Source organism: Aspergillus novofumigatus (genome assembly GCF_002847465.1).
Source record: "Aspergillus novofumigatus IBT 16806 chromosome Unknown P174scaffold_11, whole genome shotgun sequence".
Classification (NCBI taxonomy): Eukaryota; Fungi; Ascomycota; class Eurotiomycetes; order Eurotiales; family Aspergillaceae; genus Aspergillus; species Aspergillus novofumigatus.
Window position 1 is genome coordinate 137,471 of NW_020194284.1, and position 23,433 is coordinate 160,903.

The following is a 23,433-nucleotide window of genomic DNA, read 5'->3' on the forward strand; positions in this document are numbered from 1 at the left end:
GAGGAAAGAAAAACAAGTCGCAGCAACAAAACCGCAGACAAGGAGAACTATGTTATTACCAGGTGACAATCGATGGAGGAGGGTTGAGTGGGTCTGCTACAAGTCTTTCCAATACGAGCTTCTTAACAGCTGTAGGCATAGTAGTTATTTTTAAAGCATTAGTGTGATTCATTATCGGAAAAGAAATTCCCTACACACTATGAGAGTAAACCACCAAATTAAAAAGAAACTGGGGGGTTCATTCTCATTTTTACGAGCTTTTGGAGTAGTGAGGTGGGGAGCAGTTGACTAAAACCGCCTGGAGATTAGTTGACTTTCAGCTAAAAGTTCGGTGTTTCACAAAGAGACTTTCTCCAGGATCGCTAGGAAAGTCTCCGAGGGGTAAGGGTCCAATAATCAGTCGTAGTAAGGCTCAGGTCGCGCCAAAGAAAATTCACCCAAATGGCCGAAGCTCCACCCGCCAAGAACCGTGGAAAAAATAGCTTAGCATATGAGCAGAAATTGTCAGTCCATGATAAAGCCCGGTCCCCGGATCTCCCCTTGTGTTGTTAATCAACCAATTCCTGGCTCGCCATCGCAATCCTCTTACAAGCGAACACGATGCATTTCACGACGGGATTATTATTATTCGTCTGGGCAATTGCTGCTACAGCTTCACGAGGCTGGTGCGTTGAGGTGCCATCCAAGCGATCATACATGTATGTTGGAGGCCAGTATACTCTGAATAGCGCTGGCCAGCATGTCTTCGCGAATCAGATGTACGTGGAAAAACTGACCCCGGTCGCGGGTGTGACCAAACCATACCCAATCATCTTCATCCACGGACAAGCTCAAACAGGCACAGTACGCATCCAATGATGGCCCGTCGCACCTTCCAATAGAGGACGAAGTTAATCCTGTGAATAGAATTGGCTCAACAAGCCTGATGGAGGGCAAGGCTGGGCCTCTTACTTTCTTTCAAAAGGATACGCCTGTTATATTATCGACCAGACCTTCCGCGGCCGCAGTGCTTGGTTCCCTGGCAATGGGACGCTGACCACCTATAGCGCCGAGCTGTTGCAGCAGCGCTTTACCGCACCACAGCGATACAACCTCTGGCCGCAGGCGTCCCTGCACACCCAGTGGAACGGGACGGGCGTCATGGGTGATCCGATCTTCGACACTTACTTCTCTTCGACGGTCGAGTTCCTCAATTCAGCAACCTACCAGCAGTCGACCGTCCAGGCTGCCGGCGCCGCCCTGCTCGACCTCATTGGATCCCCAGTCATCCTCCTCTCCCACTCCCAAGGGGGGTTAATGCCCTGGCTCATTGCCGATGTCCGCCCGAAGCTCGTCCACTCCATCGTCTCGATTGAACCAAGCGGCCCACCCTTCCAGGAGGCCGTGTTCAGCAACACCTCCGCGCGCCCATACGGGCTTACCGATATCCCCCTCACCTTCTCTCCTGCCGTGACCAATCCGGTCACTGATCTCGTGAAGCAGGTGATTCCCTCCAATTCGTCCCTCTATTCCGAATGCGTCATCCAGGCCGGTTCCCCTCCACCGAGACAGCTAGTCAACCTCGCCCATGTTCCAGTCCTGGTCGTGACGGCAGAATCGTCTTACCATGCGCCGTATGACTGGTGCACAGTCCAGTTCTTGCAACAAGCAGGCGTGCCGGCGCAACACCTCAAGCTGGCAGATATCGGCATCCACGGAAACGGACATATGGTGTTCATGGAGAAGAATAGTTTGCAAGTTGCGGCTGTTTTGAAGCAGTGGATAGAGAGTACGTGATGAGTGAAATGGAGCGCTCTGTTTGTTTCAATCATTTTCCTTCGTTTCCCTCTCCCGGGCTACAGCCCAAGGTTGTGGAAAAGGTAGTCGTTCTATTGTCTCTTCTCCTACTGTGTGATTGTGTGATCACCGTTCGTCAGAAGAGCCATCGTCAGGCATCCGCATGATAACTGTACTGAGGGCTCAACAATCAAGATAGTCAAAATTACTGTCAATTGATGTCATCTCGTTAACTAAACCTGCTAGTAAGAATATCTTCAACCCTGTGGACAATGACTCATGTCCCCGGTTTCACCTTCGCGGGGTGAGCGGACCCGACGGATCATAATTGGCCAAGGTCCTTGACAGTGTCTGGGGTCGATGTGCGATCAGAAGCTAGCTCGTTCATGCCCTGCTAGTACGCGTTGGACCATCGCCTCAGCCTGATCGAGCTCGCCTTGGGTCTTGTGCAAGACAAAAAGATTGTTACAGTGCCAGGGTTGATGTAACATCAGGGTCAAGAAGTTCTTCCTGGCCTGCCGGTGGGCGATGGTACCTCGCCTCTACCTCGATCAACTTCCCCTGTCTAACATAAGGCACTTGACACGTTCTTAGGGACCAGGACCCCTTTTCCGCTGGGTAAAATCTGCCTGATTATCTTGTCTTCCTCGTAATGCTTACCCCAATTTTTGCATCCAGTTGCCAGGCAATTTCCTGCAGCGAGTGTTGAAGAGTGGTTAGACCCAGGCGCCACATCTCTACCAAACAGTGCAGGTGAAAAACATTGATTCCGCCTTCAGATATCTTTCTATGAGTGAAATGGACAAATCCAAAGATGTAGACCGTATTACGTGTTGATTTGTTGCAGTCTCCCAACACTTTCTCTTTTCCAGAGAGCACTCGTCGGTATCTCTCTTCAACCTCGAACAGCTTCCTTCCCACGGAATGCTTTTGCAAATCGCCAGTTCTACAGAATTCGGCCTGTGCCCTAGGACTCCGACCCGTAAGCAACCTCCACAGCATTTGCCGTAAGATTTCCTCCGCCTCATCTACCTTCTAGTCAGAGATCAGCCAGTGGGAAGGTGAGGCCCATTGTGGTCGCCCATATGAATTGTGCGATGAAGACGGAGGTTGAGTCCTCAGAACCGCCCCGAACACTGGAAGTGTATATGACATGGCAGTTTGATGTAGGAATTATTGCGTTGGACGATGCGTTGGCGAAAATTGTCAGAGTGCGGCGGGGTGAAGTTGCTGAGAGGCTGTCCATTTGATTTGATTCGATTACGTCAGCATAACGGTCCCAGCCGCCCCGACGGCCGCTATGTGGCTTGGATCCTTCAAATGACCGCCAGCTTCGGTCCCATATACAAGCATTGAAAAAGTAAAAACCAAAATAACGCGAAAATAGTTATTCGCTGGTTTGCCTGCCGGTGCGCATTGCTGCTGCATCGACTGGCCTTTTTTCCGTGTGCAACTGGGCACTCAAAGCTCAGCTATTTGTCCATATTGATGCTCCGCGATTGCCCAAGGAGCTTGATTTCCAGCATGAACTTGGCAGCTCGTGCCGCGCGTTTTCCATCGGAGAGAATCTGCATCAGATCGACCGTCCATCCATTCTCCTTCCGCCAGGCGCCGCGCTCATACTTGAACCAGGGGCACGCAAACAGAACGTGGGGCGACTGTCTGCTCTCTCACTTCACACTGACAGTCTCCGTCATCGATTTCGGGAATTCCTCTTCTATTAAGGGATTGTCGTAGTCCTATGTGGCCTGTACGCATTTGTGTTATGATGGAAGAAATGGGCTCGTCCAGCTTGGAGTGAACTTCAGTGGTCTTCTTGGATGGTGTGTCCACGATGCTAAAGAGCGTGCGATCCCGGGTACCAGTGGCCTCCGAGCCCATTTATATATCAATAGGTACAAGTTTGGGCGATACAGTGAGAATCCTCCCTCTGAGCCCTGAAATACACCTCTACTAACATCACTCCTCAGCCCAAAATATCGGTCTGCAGACGTTGTTCTCTGTTCCAGAGGGTATCTTGAACTACTGGGGCTCCAATACAATTGCGTTGATCCACTGAAACGTGTCTCGAACTGGAGGAAAGCTGACCCAACTCTCTCTCAAAGTGACTGGAGTGTATCAGAGCAGCTATGGTGCTATATCCCCAGTGCCTCAGCGCAGTTATACTCCGAGGGTTAATAGCTTCTGAGGCAGCAAAGCCACATATAGGCCCGCATCACAGAAATATCTTACTGTCATTGACTATCTCCCTCATTCTGGCGTTGAAACCTCTTCTGTTGTGAATGGTAACCGCCCATCTAGTAGTTATACGGCTCAATGTGTACATGAATGAGGAATATACATGGTAATTTCATAGATAGCAGTAGCAAATTACTACTTACTTGGAGTGTCGGACGAGGACTTGCTAACGTCCCAAATCACTAGACTATATGATGGAATAAAGGCAGTCAGGAGTGACATCATTGCTAAGGCTTGATAGCTTCCAGTATCCCGGTTGGCTTTGGTGGTGGCGTCGACCCCGATACTGCTTGTAATCATGTGAGTTGCTTGGTTCTTGCTGCAGGTCGCTAAGGTATTGAGCCCAGTGGGCGTTATGACAACTAGCATGTGATTTCATGTAAAGGCGTTATTGATCTTAATCTTGCAGTATGTTATGGCGCTAGCTGACGGAGTTATTACTGGGATGTTTTGAACCCAGTATAACCCCCACTAGTAAATAAGTTAATCTAAAATCACTATGTAACATGCACATCGGTAAATTTGTCTAGGTGGTAGTGGTAAAATATTTACAAATCTTCAGTCGCTTCAATAATCTCGAACGTCTCTAGGAATGCTATCCTCTAACAAAAGCCACAGTCTCCAGGTTTATGTAACGAAATCGGTGCCTAGAATATACATACTGAATTGACACAGATCCTGGGCGATTGGTTGTGACCTACCTTGTCTGACAGAGTCTGGGTTCGGCAAAGGGTTCATGGGCCATGTCACCTTGTGAGGAAAAGCAATCTGCGAGAGATAGCTTCAGTTGGAATGTAAACAAATATAACCTAATCCCAAGGGACTGCGTAGTTTGATATGTTCCCCTGGCTTGTAGCCTGACCAGATGTTAGTACAAGTGATGCGTTAAATAAATATGGATGCGTCTTATGTGTGATGTCTTGCTAGCTGGCAAATTCTCCAACCTTACCATACAATGTGAAGGCCGAAACATTCAAAGCGCGTTAGGCAATTGTTTATTCTGAGTCTCTCTTTTTCGATTGCTGCTCAGGGCTGAAATCTCAGGCTGGTGATGCTTTGTATCTCAAAACATAGCTCTGACTCATGAAAGCAAAATGGATTTCCAACAACATTCTGTAATAATCAGCTGTGTCTTATCATACCCATACAATACCTACAGGACTATGATTAGCCCTCAATGAAAGGAGGCAGATAAAAGGCCTTGGCAAAATGGACCCAGAAAACAAACTTAAGAAAGTTCATACTGCGCAATCTGGGGCAGCAGACAGCGTCATGATCAGAATTAATGTGGTGTTGCACAACAGCCCTCTTGCTCATAGCGCTGCCGAAGAGCTTGACAATTAGAAGGATGACCTAGTGGTCCACCCGCTTTGCTTGGCATTATACCCTAGGAAAGAAACCATGTCCGTGGAGCAAAATGGATGATTATGGAGAGATCAGAGGAGGCAATTCCAGATTGAGGCACATTTCGGCCCGCGACCGCCATTGGTAGAAATGGACGCCAGTCAAATGGATCCAGTAAGAGACTGTCTGAGACTGAATTGGTACATCATGATATTAGGTAGGCCAGGTTTCTGACTCGCCATTTCTGGGAGTGTTAGGTGATACGACAGTGAGAAGTCGCTGGTGTTTATGTGTGGCCATTTGTGCATCGCAAATCACTGACCTCAGCATCTCTATTTGCGTAGGGAAGTCTAGTAAGACCCTTGTATTTCCGCGATTTTATGTCCAAGCCGCTCAATTGCAGCACATTCTTCGCTTGTAATATTTCGCAATCGTTCAGCGAGGGCTTGGACCTGAGTTTGATGACTGGCCGTGGTCAGTTTGGGATGAGACTGGCAAGCGCGAAGATATAGTACTAAGTATTTCTTACCTTTTGCACTTTTTTGGGTGGAATAGCCCGGAAATACAGTCCTACACTTCCCGAGACAATCTCGTGTATATGCCAACTGTGTTTCTAGCTACAAAACATTCAAGAAGGTCATTGAATTTCCAGGCATAACCAAGGTCCATCACTGTTCAGTCGCACTTCGGAAGGTCTGACTTGAATCCCCAGGGTTTTGTTTCCATTGATTTAGTGATTGGTTTTTGGAAAGGCAGCATGGACTATAATAATGCAATCTGATAGATGAAGGCAATAAACAAACAGACTGCCAATAAGTATGCTTTTTATTGTGTGAGGCATGGGCTTGTTCCATATTCAATACCGCAGACTCTTACTCTTTCAAATCGTTCCGTACTCTCTGAGTCTGGATAAATCACGGCCTGGGAAGTGAAGGTGGAAGAGTAGGGCAGCCTGCGTGTCTGGGATACAGCTCTGTGTTTCTCAGCGGATCCGCATCAACTGTTATGTAGAGCGCCATTTGGTTTTCGCTTCAGCCCTGTGTCATCCAATACGCAGTTTATCTCCGTGTCCTATTAGAGCTTTCTAATGCTCTGCAGTATCTTTACCAAATGGCGTTATTTGCTATTGGAGACTTCTGACTCAAAGAAGTATTATATGCTTAAATTAAATAGGCAGCGCAAATACGGACCGGGCCAGGTTTTTCAGGAATTTTCCAGAAAGAGGAAAGATTGTGGCCATGCGCTGATGGCATATCTGACAAGAAGTCTTAGTTGCGATCCAAACATACATTGCACGCACCCAGAGAACGATGCTGATATTAGAAAGGGCAATAACCATGTCACAACACGAAGAAGAATAGCCCTGATGCAGAGCTGATGGTATACTACCACCACGCTATGACTTTCCCCGCACTCAGAATCTCCGTTAATCAGCCAACCAACGCGCAATTGCTCGACAGGCAAATGATGCCCCCATCCCCTGTGTAACCTTTTGCTTGAAAAACAAGAGAAGTTCGAAGAGTAGAACTAAACAGGTATATCCAGCAGAGACATTAAGTGTTAAGTGGGTAATCTTGCGGGCTTTTCTTGAGGGGTCTTGACTTTGGGATTAATAGCCAGATGCCAGCAGATTTTGGCCACATCTGCATTGCATTCACCCCATCTTGTTAAAGTCAAGGCGATCAATCTCGTGGCCAACAACGGCTATCTATTCAAAAAGCGCACACCTTATGACCGGGTAGTTCTAATAAAACAGACTTGTTGGGCGCCATATCCCACGTAAGTTAATCCAACGGCCGTCGCTGCCATTACTTGAATACCCACTTTATACCGCCCACTGATAGTCAATTAGCTGATACTGGCATACAGGGCCATTGCATAACTCTTGATATGACTTCCATCAGTTAAGAGGTGAAAGCTGTCAGCCAACATCCTATGTACAGAAGCCAGGGCTGGGCTCAGCAAGGTAATACAAGGGAACTATTCCGTGTGCTATAGGGCCCACCAGGTTAAGGAAGCAATACCAAAGTCTGAAAGAGGTAAGAGATATATCTCCTCGTATCTATTTTCTGCAGTGTTCTTCAACAGGTCCGCAAATTTTATCTCCCTGACTGCATCAACAGAGGGTATACAATTAGTCCGGCCCATTTATGGGTAAGGGTATTCTATCAGCATGGGTATAAGAAGGATGTCTGAGAAGGGCCAAGCCTCTTGCGTCTAAATGACTGTGCTTATTTCATACCAGTTGCCACCAGCATAGTTTCCTGTCCGGACCCTCATTTCAGACGGACCATATGCAGTTCTTTCGCTTCAGCTCCACCATATGTCGGCCGTGGGTCCAGGGAAGGTCCACTATCCGTCATGGGATTGCGCTATCGTAACATTTAATCTGCTTTAAATAGCAGCCGAGGGCATCCTGACCTATCCGCCCAGAGAGTATTGGCATCTAAATCACCTTCCTGTTTGGTATAATGTCTTGTCCAAATAGCAATTTCTTTTTTCTAATAGGATGTATAGCACTAGTAAATTTTCAATTAAAAGCCCTTAGCAAGATATGTAGACCAGAATTTAAACCAATGCAGTTATTTCCATAAGCTGCCTTTGCATTTGCATAACAGGCATAGGAAAAACCTAATTTTAGGGAAAAACCTATACCAAGGCAGAATCCTATTTCAGTTCACACCATTAGTAAACGCTGTCTCTTATACTCAGCGCCATAGGCGCAGTTTTCCACGATATTTTAGAACATATATAAGGAACTCGAATCCATAAATAAAATCTTAACATCGGTTTTGGCTGCAATGAGCTACTGGACCGCAACAGTACGTGCAACCTGTTTTCCAGCCTAGTACTGTCTTGGGTTCGAGGCAGGTGTATATACCTTGCTCTTGATAGGCTTTAGTTTATGTTAGCAGCTGATATAGTTAAATAGTACTTAATATTTGAATTGGGGTTACCCATACAGCCTCCGTTACCCACTTCAGGGTGTTGTTTAAGATACCAGCCACAGTAATCCTTGCCCTTGGCACAGTCTGCTGCCGTAAGGGTAGCGGTGATTAAGCAAAGAATGAGTAGAGAGATATTCATTGTAACAGTTTATTCTAGTTCAATTTAATTTCCTTTAGGTGAATTTGAAGGGAGTCGACTCTTTGAACTTGGTTAAAAACAGGTGAGAATGCTTTTTTTTATAGCATCTGCATATTTAATTACCCATAAAATGCCAAAGCATCGATGTCCCTTTAAGGTTAAGTAAAAGTTTGTTATGATTTCATGACCCAATCGTTTGCGGAAAAGCTAGAAAAGCCAAGTTCATAATTAAACCTTCCATCCCGAATTTGTTTAATATTGCTAGCGGACGTCCATTATCACATAATCATCATCCCCAGTATGATTCTGGGCCAGTCGATTCAAATAAATATGGTTTGTGTTAATAGTACGAACATCATCACCCCCCATCATCTTCATCATGAATATAACCGAACCAAAATAGACCAAATTGACCTGAATGGACTGGCCCAGAATCATAGTGGTGATTGTAATTGTGTGCGACAATGACGTCCGCCAGCAATTCTGAAACGGATTCGAGAAGCAGCGAAACACCTGAAAACGGCGCATACATCGTCATCAACTTCCCACCGCGTAGATATCCACCTGTGGCTATGACATCAGGGATTAAGGTTATGTCTCAATCGATTCGTTGAAGCCACCTTTGATTATAGATGGTTGTCTGCTCTTGAGCTGGTACGCGGGGTTTTGGAGCGTTAGTTTGCCAGTTCTCCTGGGCAAGCTTCTGGGGCCTTGTAGAGGCTCACGCATCTCCGATGATTTTTCCAAGTTCGGTTAGATCCAGTAAAGACTGCGGGTTGGTTACAGGAGATAGCACTTCTGTGTTGGTAGTCTGTTTGTTCCCGCACTTCTGCCTCCCCCAGGAAGAGAGCTTTCTAATCGGGTGTATTGTTGCCAAAAGTAGGAACCCTCAGTTACAACAGTGAAATGGCGCGTCATCAAGCGTGGTCAGCACGAGCTGCGGCCACTGGCAGCAAGGCACGTGATACTCACATGGCCATTGCAAGTCTCTCCATGTTCTACCAGAGCGCAGATTGCCACGCCACCGCGATACGACGTTGGTTTTCTTTGACCAGGGTCAAAAGCAACTCATGTTAGGAGGGTAATATAGTTCGCCAACAAGGTAGCGTTCCAAGGGTGCTGGGGTGACTGTTTCCCATATCTGACCGGCACGGTTCGGTGATCCTGTCCTAGTTGACCGGGTCAAGATGCCCTATGAGAAGGTCTAGTAAAGATGATGGCTTAGACAAATTGGATTGATGTCGGTACTGCCCCGTTCCCTCTGAAGGAAGTCGACACTCAGTTTGAGGTGATCAATAAGAGTCGATTGAGGCCGTGCTGGGGATTATGGTTGCCAAGCTTTTGGAACCGAGGTAGCTTGCGCCGTCTGCTTGGTCGTTCCATTCGAGAAGCCAGTAAAATGTCAGATTCGTTAAAAGATTCTAGCTCGTAGGTACTTAATGTATTCAGTACAAACATAAAGTGTGGAGCAACGGGATGAGAGACAGGCTTCTGACCATTTGTACAGAGCGCCACCATCCAACCGTTAATGCGCCAAGCCCCACTATCATGGCGGATCAACGGTTCAGCAACGGCGAGTCAGGGCAACGCCATGATTGGCCACTCGATTTATTCCTTGCGCCAGCAATTGCACCCCAGCAAGACACCGCTAGCTACACAGATCCCTGTTCTGGTCTGCTAGTGCGTCAGATGATAATATGTCCCACATCTAAAGGGCGACTTCCCTATTAGCCCATCCTTTGTCGGTCAAACCGTCCCGCGAAAATGACAGCCGAGGCAGAAACCATCACTGTTGACTCGGGCGATGACTGGGCTTCAACTTACACAGCGACAGACTCAGAGGTAACCTCCCTCCGCAGCAGTGTCTTTGATTATATCTACGAAAATGGGCGACGGTACCACGCCTACCACGCCGGTGCGTACTGGGGTCGAATGATGAAAAAGCGATAGATGCGATGGATATCTGCCACTTTTTGTACGGTCTCCTCCTCCACGGCGAGTTGCATCTCGCTCCATTACAGAATCCGAAACGAGTTCTGGATATCGGGACGGGGACGGGGCCTGGGCCGTTGAGTTTGCGGATATGTATCCCACAGCCACGGTCATTGGGACTGATCTCTCGCCTATCCAGCCACGGATGGTACCGCCGAACCTGACCTTTGAAGTCGACGATTGCTGTGACGAGTGGATGTACCGGGAGCCGTTTGACTACATTCATGTGCGGGGGTTGTATGGTTCCGTGGCCGACTGGAATAGGTTTTATCAACAGGCGCTGAAGTACGCCGTCGCCGATTCTGGAGTAGTCTAGTGTGCTAATGAAGGTGATGAAAGACACCTAGTACCGGGCGGGTATATTGAACAAGCCGAGATGGGAGTTGTGCCCACATCAGATGGCAGAAGCCACATTGGAACCGTTTACGAGAAATGGGGCAAAGCTAGCCTGGAGAGCGGTGATCGATTCGGCAAGACCCTTCGCATTGTCGACGAGTCCAAGCAGCGCATGATCGACGCCGGATTCATCGAGGTGGTCGAGCGGCGATACAAACTACCGATTGGGCCATGGCCGAAGGATAAGCACCTGAAGACGCTGGGGAAATACTTTCGGTTGGTGATCGAAGAGAGTATGGAAATGTGGATGATGTACTTGTGGACCAATGTGCTGGGAGTGAGTGCTTGTCACCCTCAATTCTCTCCAAGCGGGTACTGACTCGTTCGCAGTTTTCTAGAGCCGAGGTTGAAATGACAATCGCTGAGCTAACTGGCCGTTCAAAACCACTAAGATACCGTTCCAACCCATCCTGTGTTAGATATAATGCCAGATCTCCTTCCTCAGCCAATGTATTCATAGCAGCTACTCTTCGCCGAATCTCTGTGGAATCCGCGTCCAGATAAACCAGCACCCAGCGCCCGCCAGAGTCGGAGATGAGCGCTCTCTACTTATAGCGAAATGCGAAGGAAAAGTCGAGGGCTGCATTCCCTTTGCCATGTTCGAGAATATGAACGAGATGCTACTTCAGCGCTACTTCAGCCTCGTCTTGATACTTCTCGTACTAGCACCAACACTTAATGTGGCTTTTATCGGTCAAGATGTGAAACATCATCCGAACAGACGCCAAAGCCCGGACCAGCAAGATAAGCCAAGGAACTGGGAAATAGTCAGTGTGCTGTAGAGCTCACCCGATGAAGAAAGCAAAACCATAGCGTGGAAACAGATTCATCTTCTTGCGTCCCTTTTCTGCGATGTTCATCAACTGGCCCGCGAATGTATATGCGCCTGGCTGCATCACTACTCTGGCCGCACATTTTGATCAGCGTGATATACTGACGTGGGTATAAAAGGGCCTTTGAGCAGGATTAAACCTTTTCTGTCTAAATGACGTTGCTAATTCCATACGAGTTCCCACAGCATAGGTCTTGGTCATGGTCGTCGTTTCGGCCGGACTATAAGCAGCTATTTTGCCCCAGCTTCGCCATACTATACCATAACCTTTCTTCCCAACAATGACTGGGTATTCCACACTCACGATATTGATTGCCGCCTCCACGCGGCAGAAGTTCCCCCACGTGCCAGTTATCTCGGCCAGCGTTGCCATGATGCAAGATGAGCCGGCTCACACTCAGAAGTCTGCAGGTATGGTTTGAAATCCTTCCTGCGAGGATTGAAGATGACCTGTCGCATGTTGCAGGTAGGGCCTTTATTCTTCCGGGCATCCTGGACGCCAACGGATAGTTTGTCTATAACCAGAGAGAGCTCCCCTGCCTCTTCAGCGCAGACAGTGCCTGCCCCCATGTGAGCCCATCAACTATAGGCATATCGTGGGTGAACACTCGCAGTAAAGTGGATTGGGGGGATCCAGCATTTGGCTGGATGTTCACTCATTACGAGAGTACCTCCGGCAAAACTACCTGCGTCTGAAGGTATTGCCGTTGGCATCGTCCGATACGGACACGGCAGGCCTCTGTTTGCATCTCCTCGAGCTATTTCAGGCATCGCCAGCACCGGATGATCATGGGCTTTCGGACTCAACGTCCTTTAAAGTCGGCCAAGCGAGAGAAGTTTGGAATACAAGCATTGAGACCCCGTCTTCAAGAGCTCCAGACTTCCAACAAGCGGGCGCAGTATCATCAAGTAAGTCCTATATGCACCCTAGTCGATCAGCAGCAGACCCAAAACGGCCAAAAACGCGCGGCATCCTCCTGAAAATGACGCCAAAAGTTGTTGCAACAATCGTTGACATGGAATGAGAATTGCTGGTGATATTCCTTTGTTGATGAATCACCAACATGCCACTGCTGCCAATGATGGTGGTAGCAGGGAGACGAACGTAGAGGAACCATGATGGAAGTGTCTTGCTACTAAGAGAGCTCTGCAGCCTCAACTGAACGCCTCACTCCCGCGCTCCTTCTCATAACAATCGTGGTTGGCCATTCTGCTGGCTTTTTGGAAAGCAGGTGTGTAAGTCCCCTCTGCCACACCCTTCACTCTATGCCGATGCGCTGTTCAATGTAATAATTCCTACCATAAGGCTGCTGTGATACATAGACTGCTTTATTGTATAATTTCGGCGGCCTTGGCGTCGCAGCGGCTCGTCTCTGGTTGGTACCAACCAACATGTGATAACAAGACCTAGCCGTCCCTAAGGGTCATTGCTCATCCACCTTTATTACCATTTGCTTATATGCACAAAAAGACGCCAAGTAACTTGATGATCAGCTGGGGAGACCAATTTTCTCCTTCTTCTTTCCTGCGGTGTGGTTAATCCATTTCATCGACACGGACACTTGACAAACGCAGAAGCTTATTCCATCTCATGGGTCAACATTTATTTACTGATCCGGCCTCGATTTTCCTTTCCACCTCCGTGATGGCAGACCAATACTGCCCATTCTATGGGTAGCAGTTACCTCACCTCCATCGCCATATTCAGATATTTTGCTGTCGTTCCGCCGTCTTCGAGGTGGATGAGAGCCACCACGATGCATTGTACGTTGCTGGTCAAATGCATCGCTAGATGAATCGGGACGATCAGGAGATGGTCGTCTAATGGACGTGCGAGAAACCAGTTTTGGTGGTCCAAAAGGTGGCATCTGCATATATGCGCCTCCTTGGTCTTGACCTGCCTTTTGATAAGGCATTTCTGAGTTAGTGCCTCGACTATCATGGTTGTCGGATCCTCCGTCACTTAAAAACAGAGAAGGGAGCGACGACCTCGAAGGGATTTGCTACCCGCACCATTAGTATGCGCCTGGGAAGTACTCAGATCTGTTGTACTCACTGAAGGGGCTGACTGGGTTCTTCTTTTCCACGGAATCTGCCTCCCGGGTGATGAGGCATCCTCGTTCTGCTGCAACTTGGAGACAGACGTCTGGCTCCCAGAGCTGCTGGGGGTAGATGGTGAGGGGTTGTAATGGGTGAAGGCTCGTATGATATCGGTGAGGTTGGTAACGACCGCAAATCAGACATGGACAGGCTCTCAGCGGGCTGGTGAATTATAAGTCGAGGAATCTCCTTTTCCAAAATCTGCAACATTTGTTGAGCAAACTCCGTGGCCTCGAGACGTTGACCCGGTGAGATTTGTTGCTGTATCATGAGCGTCTTTTGGACCCGTTGGGCTTGCCGAAGCTTGTCGAATTCGATACCCAGCATTTTCTTGAAAGATTCACTGCCAAGGAATAGTCAGTGTAAGACTGGACATCATCTATCAATCGGGGGAACATTTGAAATTTACAGTTGTGCCACAACTACATCCGATTCATCCCTTTGGTGTGTTTGGGAAAGCAACTGAATGTGCATCAGGGTTCCGATTGTTCTCATAGACCTCTCTAGCACCTCCATATCCTGGAAAAGAGAGGGGACAGTTTTCTTGCTCAATCTAGACCATTCGAACTGCGCAATCCATCTTTCGACCGTACTGATAGGTTCACCATCTATGAGAGAGCGGAACTTGCCGATAATATGCTTCAGCCTTCTAATGGTTCGTATTGATTCCTCATCAATACTTCCCATGAGCTGTTGATGTCGGTTGAACATGGGCGCTAGCTCTTGAATTTTCCTTGCAACTTTCATAGTGTTCATGAAGAAGTCGTATGTTCGAGCCACCGATTTTGTTCTTTTGATCACACTGGTTATATCGTTTTTCGCATTGCGGATTTGCTTATACAGCCTTCTTAACTTCTTCGCAAGCTTGAAGAGGTCTTTAGCAATAGGGTAAGCAACGCCCACCACTGCGAGAACGTCCGCCATGTTTTCCAGCTCGTACTTGCGCGGTCTCTAAAACGATCAGGGAGACATAGTCGCTGTGAATCATAAAAATAGAGAAAAGGTTCAATTTTACCCACGCGTGTCAGTCCACCAGGATATAAGGTAGACAAATGGTAGAGTCAAAGAGAAAAGCGACTAGTTTCTATCCTCGTACTTAAAAATTTGGGCCCAACCGCCGCTGCTAAGCCCCAACCCTCTGTAGGCCACTGCCTCATTCCACAGTGTTCGCCCATCCCACTTTCCCCGACTATCCAGTGAGGCTGATTGACAGCAATCTCCAAGGGTCAATCTGTGACCCAAAGCAAAACTTCTACCAATCTTGAGAATAGACGACTGTCTACGTTTGAAAAAGCAAAGAATACCCCGCTTTATCTCTATTCCCCGCATCCGACCAAAAGGCTTAGTACTTACATCCACAGCCAATCTCTGCATGCCACGATAGACACCTTGGAGGGACGAGCAGAACTCCGGGCCTAGTGTGCTGGAGTCAAGGCTGTGGTTTCTTGGCAACTGTTTGGTCCGCGGAATGCGGCTCAGCACAGCATGGGAGACATATCTAGGCAAGCTTGCGCCAGTCCCTAGTAAAGACGGTGATCTTCGCGAGGTGTGAGCACAAGAATCCATGCTGGATCTGGGCGTAACTTGGCCACGTGACAGGCTACTACGAGGCAGACATGTGTGAGTCCCGGACGCCCTGTATCGACGGAGGGTTTGCCTACGGAAGGGGTGCAATCGCCGCTGCCGTCAGGTCCCACTGAACAAACTTCGGAAGTGAAGGTTTATGTACTTTCCCTCCCTTGCCCTAGCCTGTCCATAAGTTTTACTAGCGACAAGTATGTTACCAAGATCTGTTCTGTATCTATGTAGCGTCTCCATGCAACTTCCTAGGGTCAGTGGATGGCGCTACCTTGGAGATAAAGAGAGTTCGTAGCAACTGAGTGATACGTTTGGCGTCTACCTTACGATGCGCCCATGACTTGCGTACTGCCACCTACTTGTGAGCAGCCTATGTCTTCTCCGCACTGTCATACACAAAATGACATCCCTTTCAGAGCGATTAAAAAGCTAAACCAAAATAATGGTAAGTAGACGGCGAGTATGTACTGTATGGGATTCTTCTTTCTCGGCCTACTGTAATGACAGACTTGTGATTAACTAGTGACTATTTGTCGAAGCCTCCACCGTCGGCTTCCTACAAGCTGTTGTTCGCCTGCAAACAATAGAACCCTGGTCGACAGAAGTTTGCGATGATATCATTCGCTATGATGTTCCCTAGGCTAAAAGGAGATCCCTTAAAAAGAAGGTCCGGCATAGGGAATGCAAGTCTCACAGATTGGGAGGAAAGTTCAAAATACCCTGCAGATCGTGTGAGAACAAGGCGCCAGGCAGCCTCGTAAGATTTGCGGTGATCCACACATTCCACGAGCTTTTCCTACGCCTACTAATATTACGCAACCGCCACCTAGCTCAGCAGGTACACACATTCAGAACGCACTCTCAGTCACACACGCGACAAAAGACATACAGGCCCTGGGAGTGGGAATCACCAGAACTAGGTATGTGATATGGTTTAAGAACCAGTTCTAAGCTAAGACAGCGAGATCCAACACAGAATGGCTAGAAGAACAAGGTAACAATACTAAGCTTACCAAACTATAGTTTGTAGTGGTGATATACAAGGCAGGGCAATGTATATATTGGTGATAATCTGAGCTTAACGGCCATGTTCGTATTATCAAGACGGGGTTTCTGGTACGCTTGGGGTAGAAGAGAAAATCCATCGCATTCAGTTCCATTCGCCGTTGTCGGCAAGAATGGGGTCCCCTTCCTCTATATTGGTGTGTGATGGCAACTGTTTGAGAGGGGTTCAGATGGTCGTGTAGCTAAGCCATAAAACGCTTTCCAATCAGCTGGACTACAATTTCTAACATTCACTACTACAGGAAGTGAGTAGTAAGGTGTTAGTTATGGGGCATTTGTAACGCAGATAGTGTTGATTTTTTTCAATTCATAATTGGATAACTAATAATTGTGTTTGTACCTTGTTGGAATAAGCTGATTATTGAACTAAATACTGTAGCTACAGTACTTAAATCATAGACAAAGTACTAATACTGTTTAAGTATATCATATTAAGGTGACCGCTACAGAGCTGTACTGAGACGCCCAATACCACATTGCCGACCCAGAAGGGTTAAGAAAATAAGGTACATAACACACTAAAAATGTAGATTCAATTTCTTTCAAGTGTATTATAATGACGTCAGTCAGCAGAAGGATATGCGGCTACGTCTGGGTCTGAACAGATGGCGTCAAGTCGAGGACTCGAGTACCCGCTAGGGGGTAAAAAGAAACAAAAGTAATTCAGATGGAAGGGCTCGAATGCTCTCCTGTGACCATGTTCCCTAAGGGTCGGCCGTTTGATTGGTTAATTAACAATTACTAACCATTATAGAGCCACCGGAATTTGAATCCCGACCATCTTCGGACTTCATCGCACTTCATCGAACGACAACATGAGAAAACGACGAGGCATTCGGTCATCCGAGTTTACATTGATTTCTAGGAGCACTGTTGAAAATGCACCAATTCGCGCCTGAAGCCTGTATGGAAACATGTTGCAACGGCGTGTACTCCACGTAGAGTTGGCACAACGCTCATAAGTACTTTCATTAAATGCAGCGTAATCCTACTACTCCATACTGACGCTAGCAGTGACATACCTCGCCCGTGTCCTCGCCACTTACTCAACACTCACAATCGGCTTACCATGAAGTGGAGAAATAGCCTTCTGGTATTCTCTGCTTGCCAATCAAACAAGTCCATATCAAGACAGCCGATAACCTGAGAACGTACTGAATCCTGTCATAGCTGGCGGGAGCTGCAACAACGTGGTGGCAGGTTGGATCCGCAGCTGATGAGCTGTTATATCGGCGTCGCTGTCCTCGTAGATAACCTATGCTCTGTGCAGCTTTTTTTACCGACTGGTATTTGGCACATCGTAAACTGGTTCGCGTGCTCGGGAGTAGGAATATCATGTTAGGGCTGGTCTTTGCGCCCATCCGTAGATCAATGTTCCGAGTACCTCCACTGCGCCTTAAGGTCGCATGAGTGTTAGATTGGGCATGGCCGGAAAGAGGGGCCGAGTCACTGGTTGCTGCGTTGTTCCGGCCCGACCCTCAGCTTCATGCTTGTCAGCAAAGTTCGTTTACTCGAACCATAAGGTGGGACACGTACCGAACAGTCAAGGGTAGCAATAAGGGCCGCGGGAAGGTGACTGTGATCTCCCCTCAGGGCACCGGGTGCAACACGCTTTGCACCCCATAAAGGATGACATACGGACATCATTATAGAACACTAGGAAAGTGGCTGTCACGGGAAGAAAGGCTCCGGAGGTATAGGCTGTCATCGCATGCTCTGATACCGTACCGAATATAAGAACATTTGTAGCTGGTCCTTGGATGAAAAACACCACACTGGGAGTAGAGGAACTTATTCCTATTGACGAGATCTGCACCTCACAGTGCAGTCAGAATCTACGTCCATAGACAAATTGGTTGAGCATCGCTGAGAAACTCGGGCAAAGATTGCTCAGCTGAAGACCTTATCCAGATAGCAGTAGTGACAGGAGCCGCGGCTCAGATGGCAGTCGCACGGAAACAGGTCATTCGGTCCCCTTGCGCCTATCTTTACATATTCGCTTGGTAATTGGATAGAATTTGGACACTTGCGGATACTTCTGGTCTCGGGACACTTCGCGGGGCGATGCTTGCGGCCCAGAGGCTCTAGGCTGGTATGTGTGGCATCATCACAAACAACATCATGCAGCTAAATCCCTGTTTGGTGGAACCAAAGAGAGCGAGTACGAACCGAAGGGCAGCAAGTATGCATGTCCGAATATCAGATCACTAGTTTAAGTGGCCTACCTCGTATGGGCCGGATATCGCCCTCCGAAGTGAAGCCTCCATCAACTTGCCGGCTATTCCAGTGTGGCGATCAGAGATGCCGAATTCAAGTCATCGCGATGGGCTCATCGCCCTTGGTAAGTTTGGGTTCGACTATATCGACAGTTGTAGCTACATGTTGCAGTTCAGATCTTCTATGCCGTTGCTACGGTGCCCATCTCCGTTGGCTTATTCAGGATATGCCTTACGACTACGCGACGCGTCTGCTTGGTGCTGGGGCCAAGTTCAGGCAGCAGTGGGGAGGTATTAATTTCATTGTATATTACCCTCCCGTGATATTCAGCTCTCAGTATGTCTCACGACGGACTACCCTCGTTTTGTCCGTGCGGCACGCCAAGAACCTCAAGGCATCAACATGTGTTGGAGCCGCCTTCATGGAATCTGTCGGCCGCAAGCGTCTCAGCTTTGGGGTGCCTTAGTCCGGGACGCGAACCAAGGAAGTGGTCTATTGTGGCATTGCTTTTGTATTTGGCTACTATGGTCCGACTCTGATCGCTGTATCTTGGATGTACCAGCGGAGGTGACTATGCGGTAGTGGAGGAAACCCTGAGACAACAATCAATCACCACTAGCGCTTCGGAACAACCCTATATACTTTTTTATCTTTCATGTCTTGTAATTGAGTTGAATCTATCGAGCACTAGTCTTTCGAGTATAATCAACGAAAAGCCGGGATCAGTTTGGCAGTAACCATCCGATCAAAAACGATCTTATAGCCCTCTACTGTGTCAGTACTCTCTGTAAACCCAATAGACCTAGCTTTCTCCAATGAATACTCCCTATTGAAGTCAAAATCGACGAGCATAAAGTGCGTATGGCCCCAGTTCTGGTTCTCCACGGTGTCGCTCTTCAACCCATGGACCTCAGCAAGACGCTTCCATTGATCCATGTGCCCATTGACAAAGTCCTCCATACTTGTCTGAGAGCCGTTCTGCGGCTCACAGCCAACAAGGCCGAAATACGCACAGAGACCGGGCCAAATCTGAGCCCAGCTCACAGTCTGCCCATCCGCAGCATTGAAAGATGACCCATTAACGCACTTCTCCCGATGCAGGGCAACGTAGATCTCCAGCTGCGACAGGATATCCTGGAATGTGTCGGAGTGCGTCGAGTAATATCCTTGCCGCGCGTCCCCGGAAATGGAACAGAAGCCCTGGCGCCATGGACCTCTCGATAGAGGGTCAGATAGAATGCTATGCCGTGCGCCATATTCATGGCATTGGAGCTAGGGGGAAATCCGACAATTCCGTCAGGCCGAATTTCGGAGAATGTCCACTTTGAACCCTTTGAGAGCTCCAATTAAGAGGTCATATTGATCGTAGTAGAAGATCTTGCTTCTCATGGCTCTGGAATTCTGGGTAGATCTTCGTGTAGCGGGGGCTGGACTCGAATCTTGTCTTGGAATTCTAATCCATAACCTTTGCCACCAGTTTGAAGAATAACTACCTCAAGGTTCGGCGCCACGGCGCTGGTGGCCTGGATTGCTGTACGGAGCAGGTCCGTGTTGATCTTTCGCAGTGATGCGTAATCGGAGGCTTGGATATAGGCTGTCCGAAGAAACCTAGATTAGTTCCTTTTGATCTAATTATGCTTAAAAGAGTGGAAGCTGTGTTGGCTTACCGCAAAAGAAAACAATATCAACCAACATGATGTCTTCCACCTTGGTCTTCAGCTGCTCCATGACTATCTCGACTGATCCTGTAAGGTCGATGCCAGAAACGATGTTGAGGCGAGTATCATTGGGTAGCATCAAGGTTTTCTTTTCAATATGGCGATTGCACAAGCCTGTAACCCGATAGAATGTCGACGGAGAAGGATATGAGAGGCACTGCTTCATCAAGGACCATCCTGAAATGCCAGAAGCCTCGAAAATGGGAGCGTGCTTCCCTTTACCAGTCATGATTTCGAGCAAATGATCTGATGCAATTTTCTCAGGCTACTTTTCCTCAGACCGGCAGTCTGTCTATAAATACCTCGTAGATCCATAATCGCCATGATTATGGATTCGTAAGCGACTCGGGTTTCATTTCCCGGAGTCTTTCAGGCAGTTAACCAGTTAAGTGGATCAAGCATCATAGCGATCTAGACGTGATTAAGCCATCCTGGATGATCTTTGGGGCCTCACATTTGGCACGCTGATGGTTATAGCGCCTAGAGAATCAGGTTTTAATCTCATCATGCTTATTAATGAAATTATATACCCATTTCTCTCCCACTGTCTGGGTAGTGGTTTCTCCATGCTTTGAAAGAATGATATTCGCCATTTCCCATACATGAGATGGTCGGGGAGCTACTCCACGTTAATCATTGGTAGAATTCACTGAATAAGCGATTCCTCTTCGTTTTAAGTCATTTTATGACTATTTGCCCGTAATTCAGCAGTACGCCCCTTAGACGCCGCTGGAGGGTAGTATAAGGCAGATTATAGACACGCGCAGCTTCAGGGATATTAATGATTGCTTCTTTTTCAGAGCTCATACCGCAGATAGGGTCCTTCCCTCCTGCTCAACTAAGTCCTTGAAGTTTGTATGCGCTTTTAGTGGCATAGTGGCAGGCTGAATACTTCAGCTTTTGAAATGGCAGTCAAAGATCCTCTCGCTTTCTGATTCCATTATAATTACATCAGCATCCAGCAACATTCCTGCGGATTTCGGATCACAACATTTCCGACTGACAAGTCTGAACAATAGGGCCTATTTATTAACAAGCGCGGGTCCGAAGTCCAGTTGAATCTAGAAATTCTCTTTCGAATTGTAAAAGCAGCTTCCTATATCTGCTCGTTGAACAAAAATATTAAGTCGCTCTCAACACTTCAACACCATGGCATCGAAGAACCCAACCGGCGGATTTAGACTGACGCATGTCGGCCTTCGTGTTACGGATATCAACAGATCCGTTGCGTTCTACACGGGTGCTTTTGGCATGAAGGAATTAGGCCGCATGGGGTTGGACACGACCACGGTTGTTTTCCTCGGTTATCCTGACGCAGCGAACCCACAAACGCCACTCTTCGCTAGGGAAGGTGTACTGGAACTAGTATGCCCAAAGGTAACGATACTTCATCAAAGATCCTCATCCGCTTCCGCTTCCGGCAAGACTGTGGCTGACCTTGCCTTCAGAAGTCCCAGAAAGGCATGGCCGACTCAAGTGACTATCCGGATTTCCGATTTGTCAAGCTGGCAATCGGTGTCCCGGACATGACAAAGGCCATGGAGTATATCAGAAGTCACAATGTTAGAATACTCAAAGAAGCTGGCGTGACTCAGGGTTCAGAGGTCGTGGCTGCGTTTTTGGGTTGCGATATGCCCGACAAGGGATTTGACAGGCCTTTGTGGGAAGCCGCCGTGGCTGTCCCTTTTGTGGAAGACCCCGATGGATACCTCATTGAAATCATCCCATATTGATCTATATTCTGGGTTATTCGCAGCAGTGTCATATAACAGCGTTCTGCACCGAATATAAGAACTCCTTGTCTTACGAAGTGAGTGTATAACTTGACGCAACGTGTGAACGTCATCATGTCTATGGCAATGGTGCTTGGAGATTACTAGACTTTCCTATTTCACAGTGTACTGTTTTGTCCTCGCCAGTTACCTATCTATCCACAGTCTGTTCTAAGTCACAGCTGCTCTGATACTTTGCGATACTAATTCTTAAGCATGGCCTTGCCTAAAGGCGCATTTCACTGAGTTACTTCGGAACTCTGCTCTTCCTGCTCCATAGAACGAAAGACTTCAGCGACGCGATGGAAAGACTCCTTCGGTACCCATGGAGGCATATCCTTAGATCTTGAATCCTTCGTAGGAAAGGTCTTTACCAGCGCGAAAGACATCATGTCCAGATCGCTCGCCCCTTCTCCTGCCGGCAGGCAAGGGAACGAAAACAGGTATATGAAGGCCGCATCTACCCCTGCATTGTTGAGAAGCTCAAGTTGCGTCCCGACATAATCGGCCTGTTCCTTCTCGCTCCGAGTCGGGACAATATCGTTCTCGAAGATGCCAGTGCCGTCTGGATTCGTGCCTTTCAAGAGTGCGAACCCGCCGTCTCCGCGCTCTGCTGCTCCCTCGTACGCGCAGCTTCCGACTTCTAGAACAGCGAGAGGCTTTCCAATCCTGTACCGGGTGAGACACGAGACATACTTCTCTGCAGTCTCTCCTCGGCGATAATAGTCTATGCCGACGACGTCAAAAATATCCCAGTCCACGACTTCCCAGGAGCCAGCTGAATATGTGACGTTTCCTCCGAACTGGGAACGAATTACCTCAACGAAAGACCGCAACGCCTTATTCAACTCAACGGACTTGTCACGCAGAGCCTGAGGAATATCCTCGATCATGTGGCCGCTGGGAAACTGCGGGCCGAGGAACATCACACGGTCGTTGAAAGAATCTCCCGGGAAAACACCTTTGCCGAAGATGGTGTATTCGCAGCCGGCGATAAAGACCAAATCAATGCCTTCATTGCGTAATCTCTCTGCAGTTTTTGCCGCCTCTTCGTAGTATGCGCGGGTCTCCTCGATGGTTGCATTCATCTTCCATGGATTGAAAAACACCTTTAGTCCCATCGAGTGCGCTGCCCGTGCGGCAATCTCCAGCCGAGTCAGCTCCTCTCCTTCAATCCGGACGGCATTGGCATGCAACTCGTCGGCGATTGTTTTCATGTCGTATTTGACTAGAGCAGGGTCGAATGGCTCGACGGAGAATCCAGTGCCATTGAAATTGAGGCCGACATCGTAGACAACGCCGCGATACTTCATGGTGG

General features: G+C 48.1%; 9 protein-coding genes and 1 pseudogene across 10 annotated transcripts; 5 read left to right on the top strand and 5 right to left on the bottom strand.

Annotated features, from left to right (window-relative positions):
• The first annotated feature begins 560 nt into the window (after positions 1–560).
• Positions 561–1,850, top strand: P174DRAFT_507757 (alpha/beta hydrolase). Its single transcript, XM_024831404.1, has 2 exons — positions 561–843; positions 907–1,850. The coding sequence occupies exons 1-2, from the start codon at positions 601–603 to the stop codon at positions 1,774–1,776; spliced, it is 1,113 nt and encodes a 370-aa protein (XP_024677477.1). The 5' UTR covers positions 561–600; the 3' UTR covers positions 1,777–1,850.
• Positions 1,851–2,060: 210 nt separating this feature from the next.
• Positions 2,061–2,980, bottom strand: P174DRAFT_59819 (uncharacterized protein). Its single transcript, XM_024832398.1, has one exon. The coding sequence runs from the start codon at positions 2,776–2,778 to the stop codon at positions 2,410–2,412; it is 369 nt and encodes a 122-aa protein (XP_024677478.1). The 5' UTR covers positions 2,779–2,980; the 3' UTR covers positions 2,061–2,409.
• A 156-nt stretch (positions 2,981–3,136) lies between these two features.
• On the top strand, positions 3,137–3,852 carry P174DRAFT_59821 (annotated as a pseudogene; the record flags this gene model as incomplete). Its single annotated transcript has 2 exons — positions 3,137–3,691; positions 3,747–3,852. A coding segment is annotated over one exon (377 nt), but the record flags the coding sequence as incomplete, so codon positions are not given.
• Positions 3,853–10,209: 6,357 nt separating this feature from the next.
• P174DRAFT_425440 (class I SAM-dependent methyltransferase) lies at positions 10,210–11,183 on the top strand (the record flags this gene model as incomplete). Its single annotated transcript, XM_024825286.1, has 4 exons — positions 10,210–10,360; positions 10,467–10,722; positions 10,777–11,110; positions 11,172–11,183. The coding sequence occupies 4 exons, from the start codon at positions 10,210–10,212 to the stop codon at positions 11,181–11,183; spliced, it is 753 nt and encodes a 250-aa protein (XP_024677479.1).
• Positions 11,184–11,204: 21 nt separating this feature from the next.
• Positions 11,205–11,378, bottom strand: P174DRAFT_343223 (uncharacterized protein; the record flags this gene model as incomplete). Its single annotated transcript, XM_024821707.1, has 1 exon — positions 11,205–11,378. A coding segment is annotated over one exon (174 nt), but the record flags the coding sequence as incomplete, so codon positions are not given.
• A 1,968-nt stretch (positions 11,379–13,346) lies between these two features.
• On the bottom strand, positions 13,347–14,512 carry P174DRAFT_464626 (uncharacterized protein; the record flags this gene model as incomplete). The annotated part of the gene is made up of 3 exons (XM_024830424.1): positions 13,347–13,566; positions 13,722–14,108; positions 14,175–14,512. The coding sequence occupies 3 exons, from the start codon at positions 14,510–14,512 to the stop codon at positions 13,347–13,349; spliced, it is 945 nt and encodes a 314-aa protein (XP_024677481.1).
• A 4,197-nt stretch (positions 14,513–18,709) lies between these two features.
• Positions 18,710–19,091, top strand: P174DRAFT_435603 (uncharacterized protein; the record flags this gene model as incomplete). The annotated part of the gene is made up of 2 exons (XM_024825946.1): positions 18,710–18,749; positions 18,802–19,091. 2 exons carry the CDS (start codon positions 18,710–18,712, stop codon positions 19,089–19,091), a joined length of 330 nt encoding a protein of 109 aa, XP_024677482.1.
• Positions 19,092–19,330: 239 nt separating this feature from the next.
• P174DRAFT_516131 (uncharacterized protein) lies at positions 19,331–20,572 on the bottom strand (the record flags this gene model as incomplete). Its single annotated transcript, XM_024832286.1, has 4 exons — positions 19,331–19,759; positions 19,819–19,956; positions 20,059–20,219; positions 20,293–20,572. The coding sequence occupies 4 exons, from the start codon at positions 20,570–20,572 to the stop codon at positions 19,331–19,333; spliced, it is 1,008 nt and encodes a 335-aa protein (XP_024677483.1).
• An 866-nt stretch (positions 20,573–21,438) lies between these two features.
• Positions 21,439–22,076, top strand: P174DRAFT_397206 (VOC family protein; the record flags this gene model as incomplete). Its single annotated transcript, XM_024823779.1, has 2 exons — positions 21,439–21,720; positions 21,792–22,076. The coding sequence occupies exons 1-2, from the start codon at positions 21,493–21,495 to the stop codon at positions 22,074–22,076; spliced, it is 513 nt and encodes a 170-aa protein (XP_024677484.1). The 5' UTR covers positions 21,439–21,492.
• Positions 22,077–22,354: 278 nt separating this feature from the next.
• On the bottom strand, positions 22,355–23,428 carry P174DRAFT_397209 (uncharacterized protein; the record flags this gene model as incomplete). Its single annotated transcript, XM_024823780.1, has 1 exon — positions 22,355–23,428. One exon carries the CDS (start codon positions 23,426–23,428, stop codon positions 22,355–22,357), a length of 1,074 nt encoding a protein of 357 aa, XP_024677485.1.
• Positions 23,429–23,433: the final 5 nt, after the last annotated feature.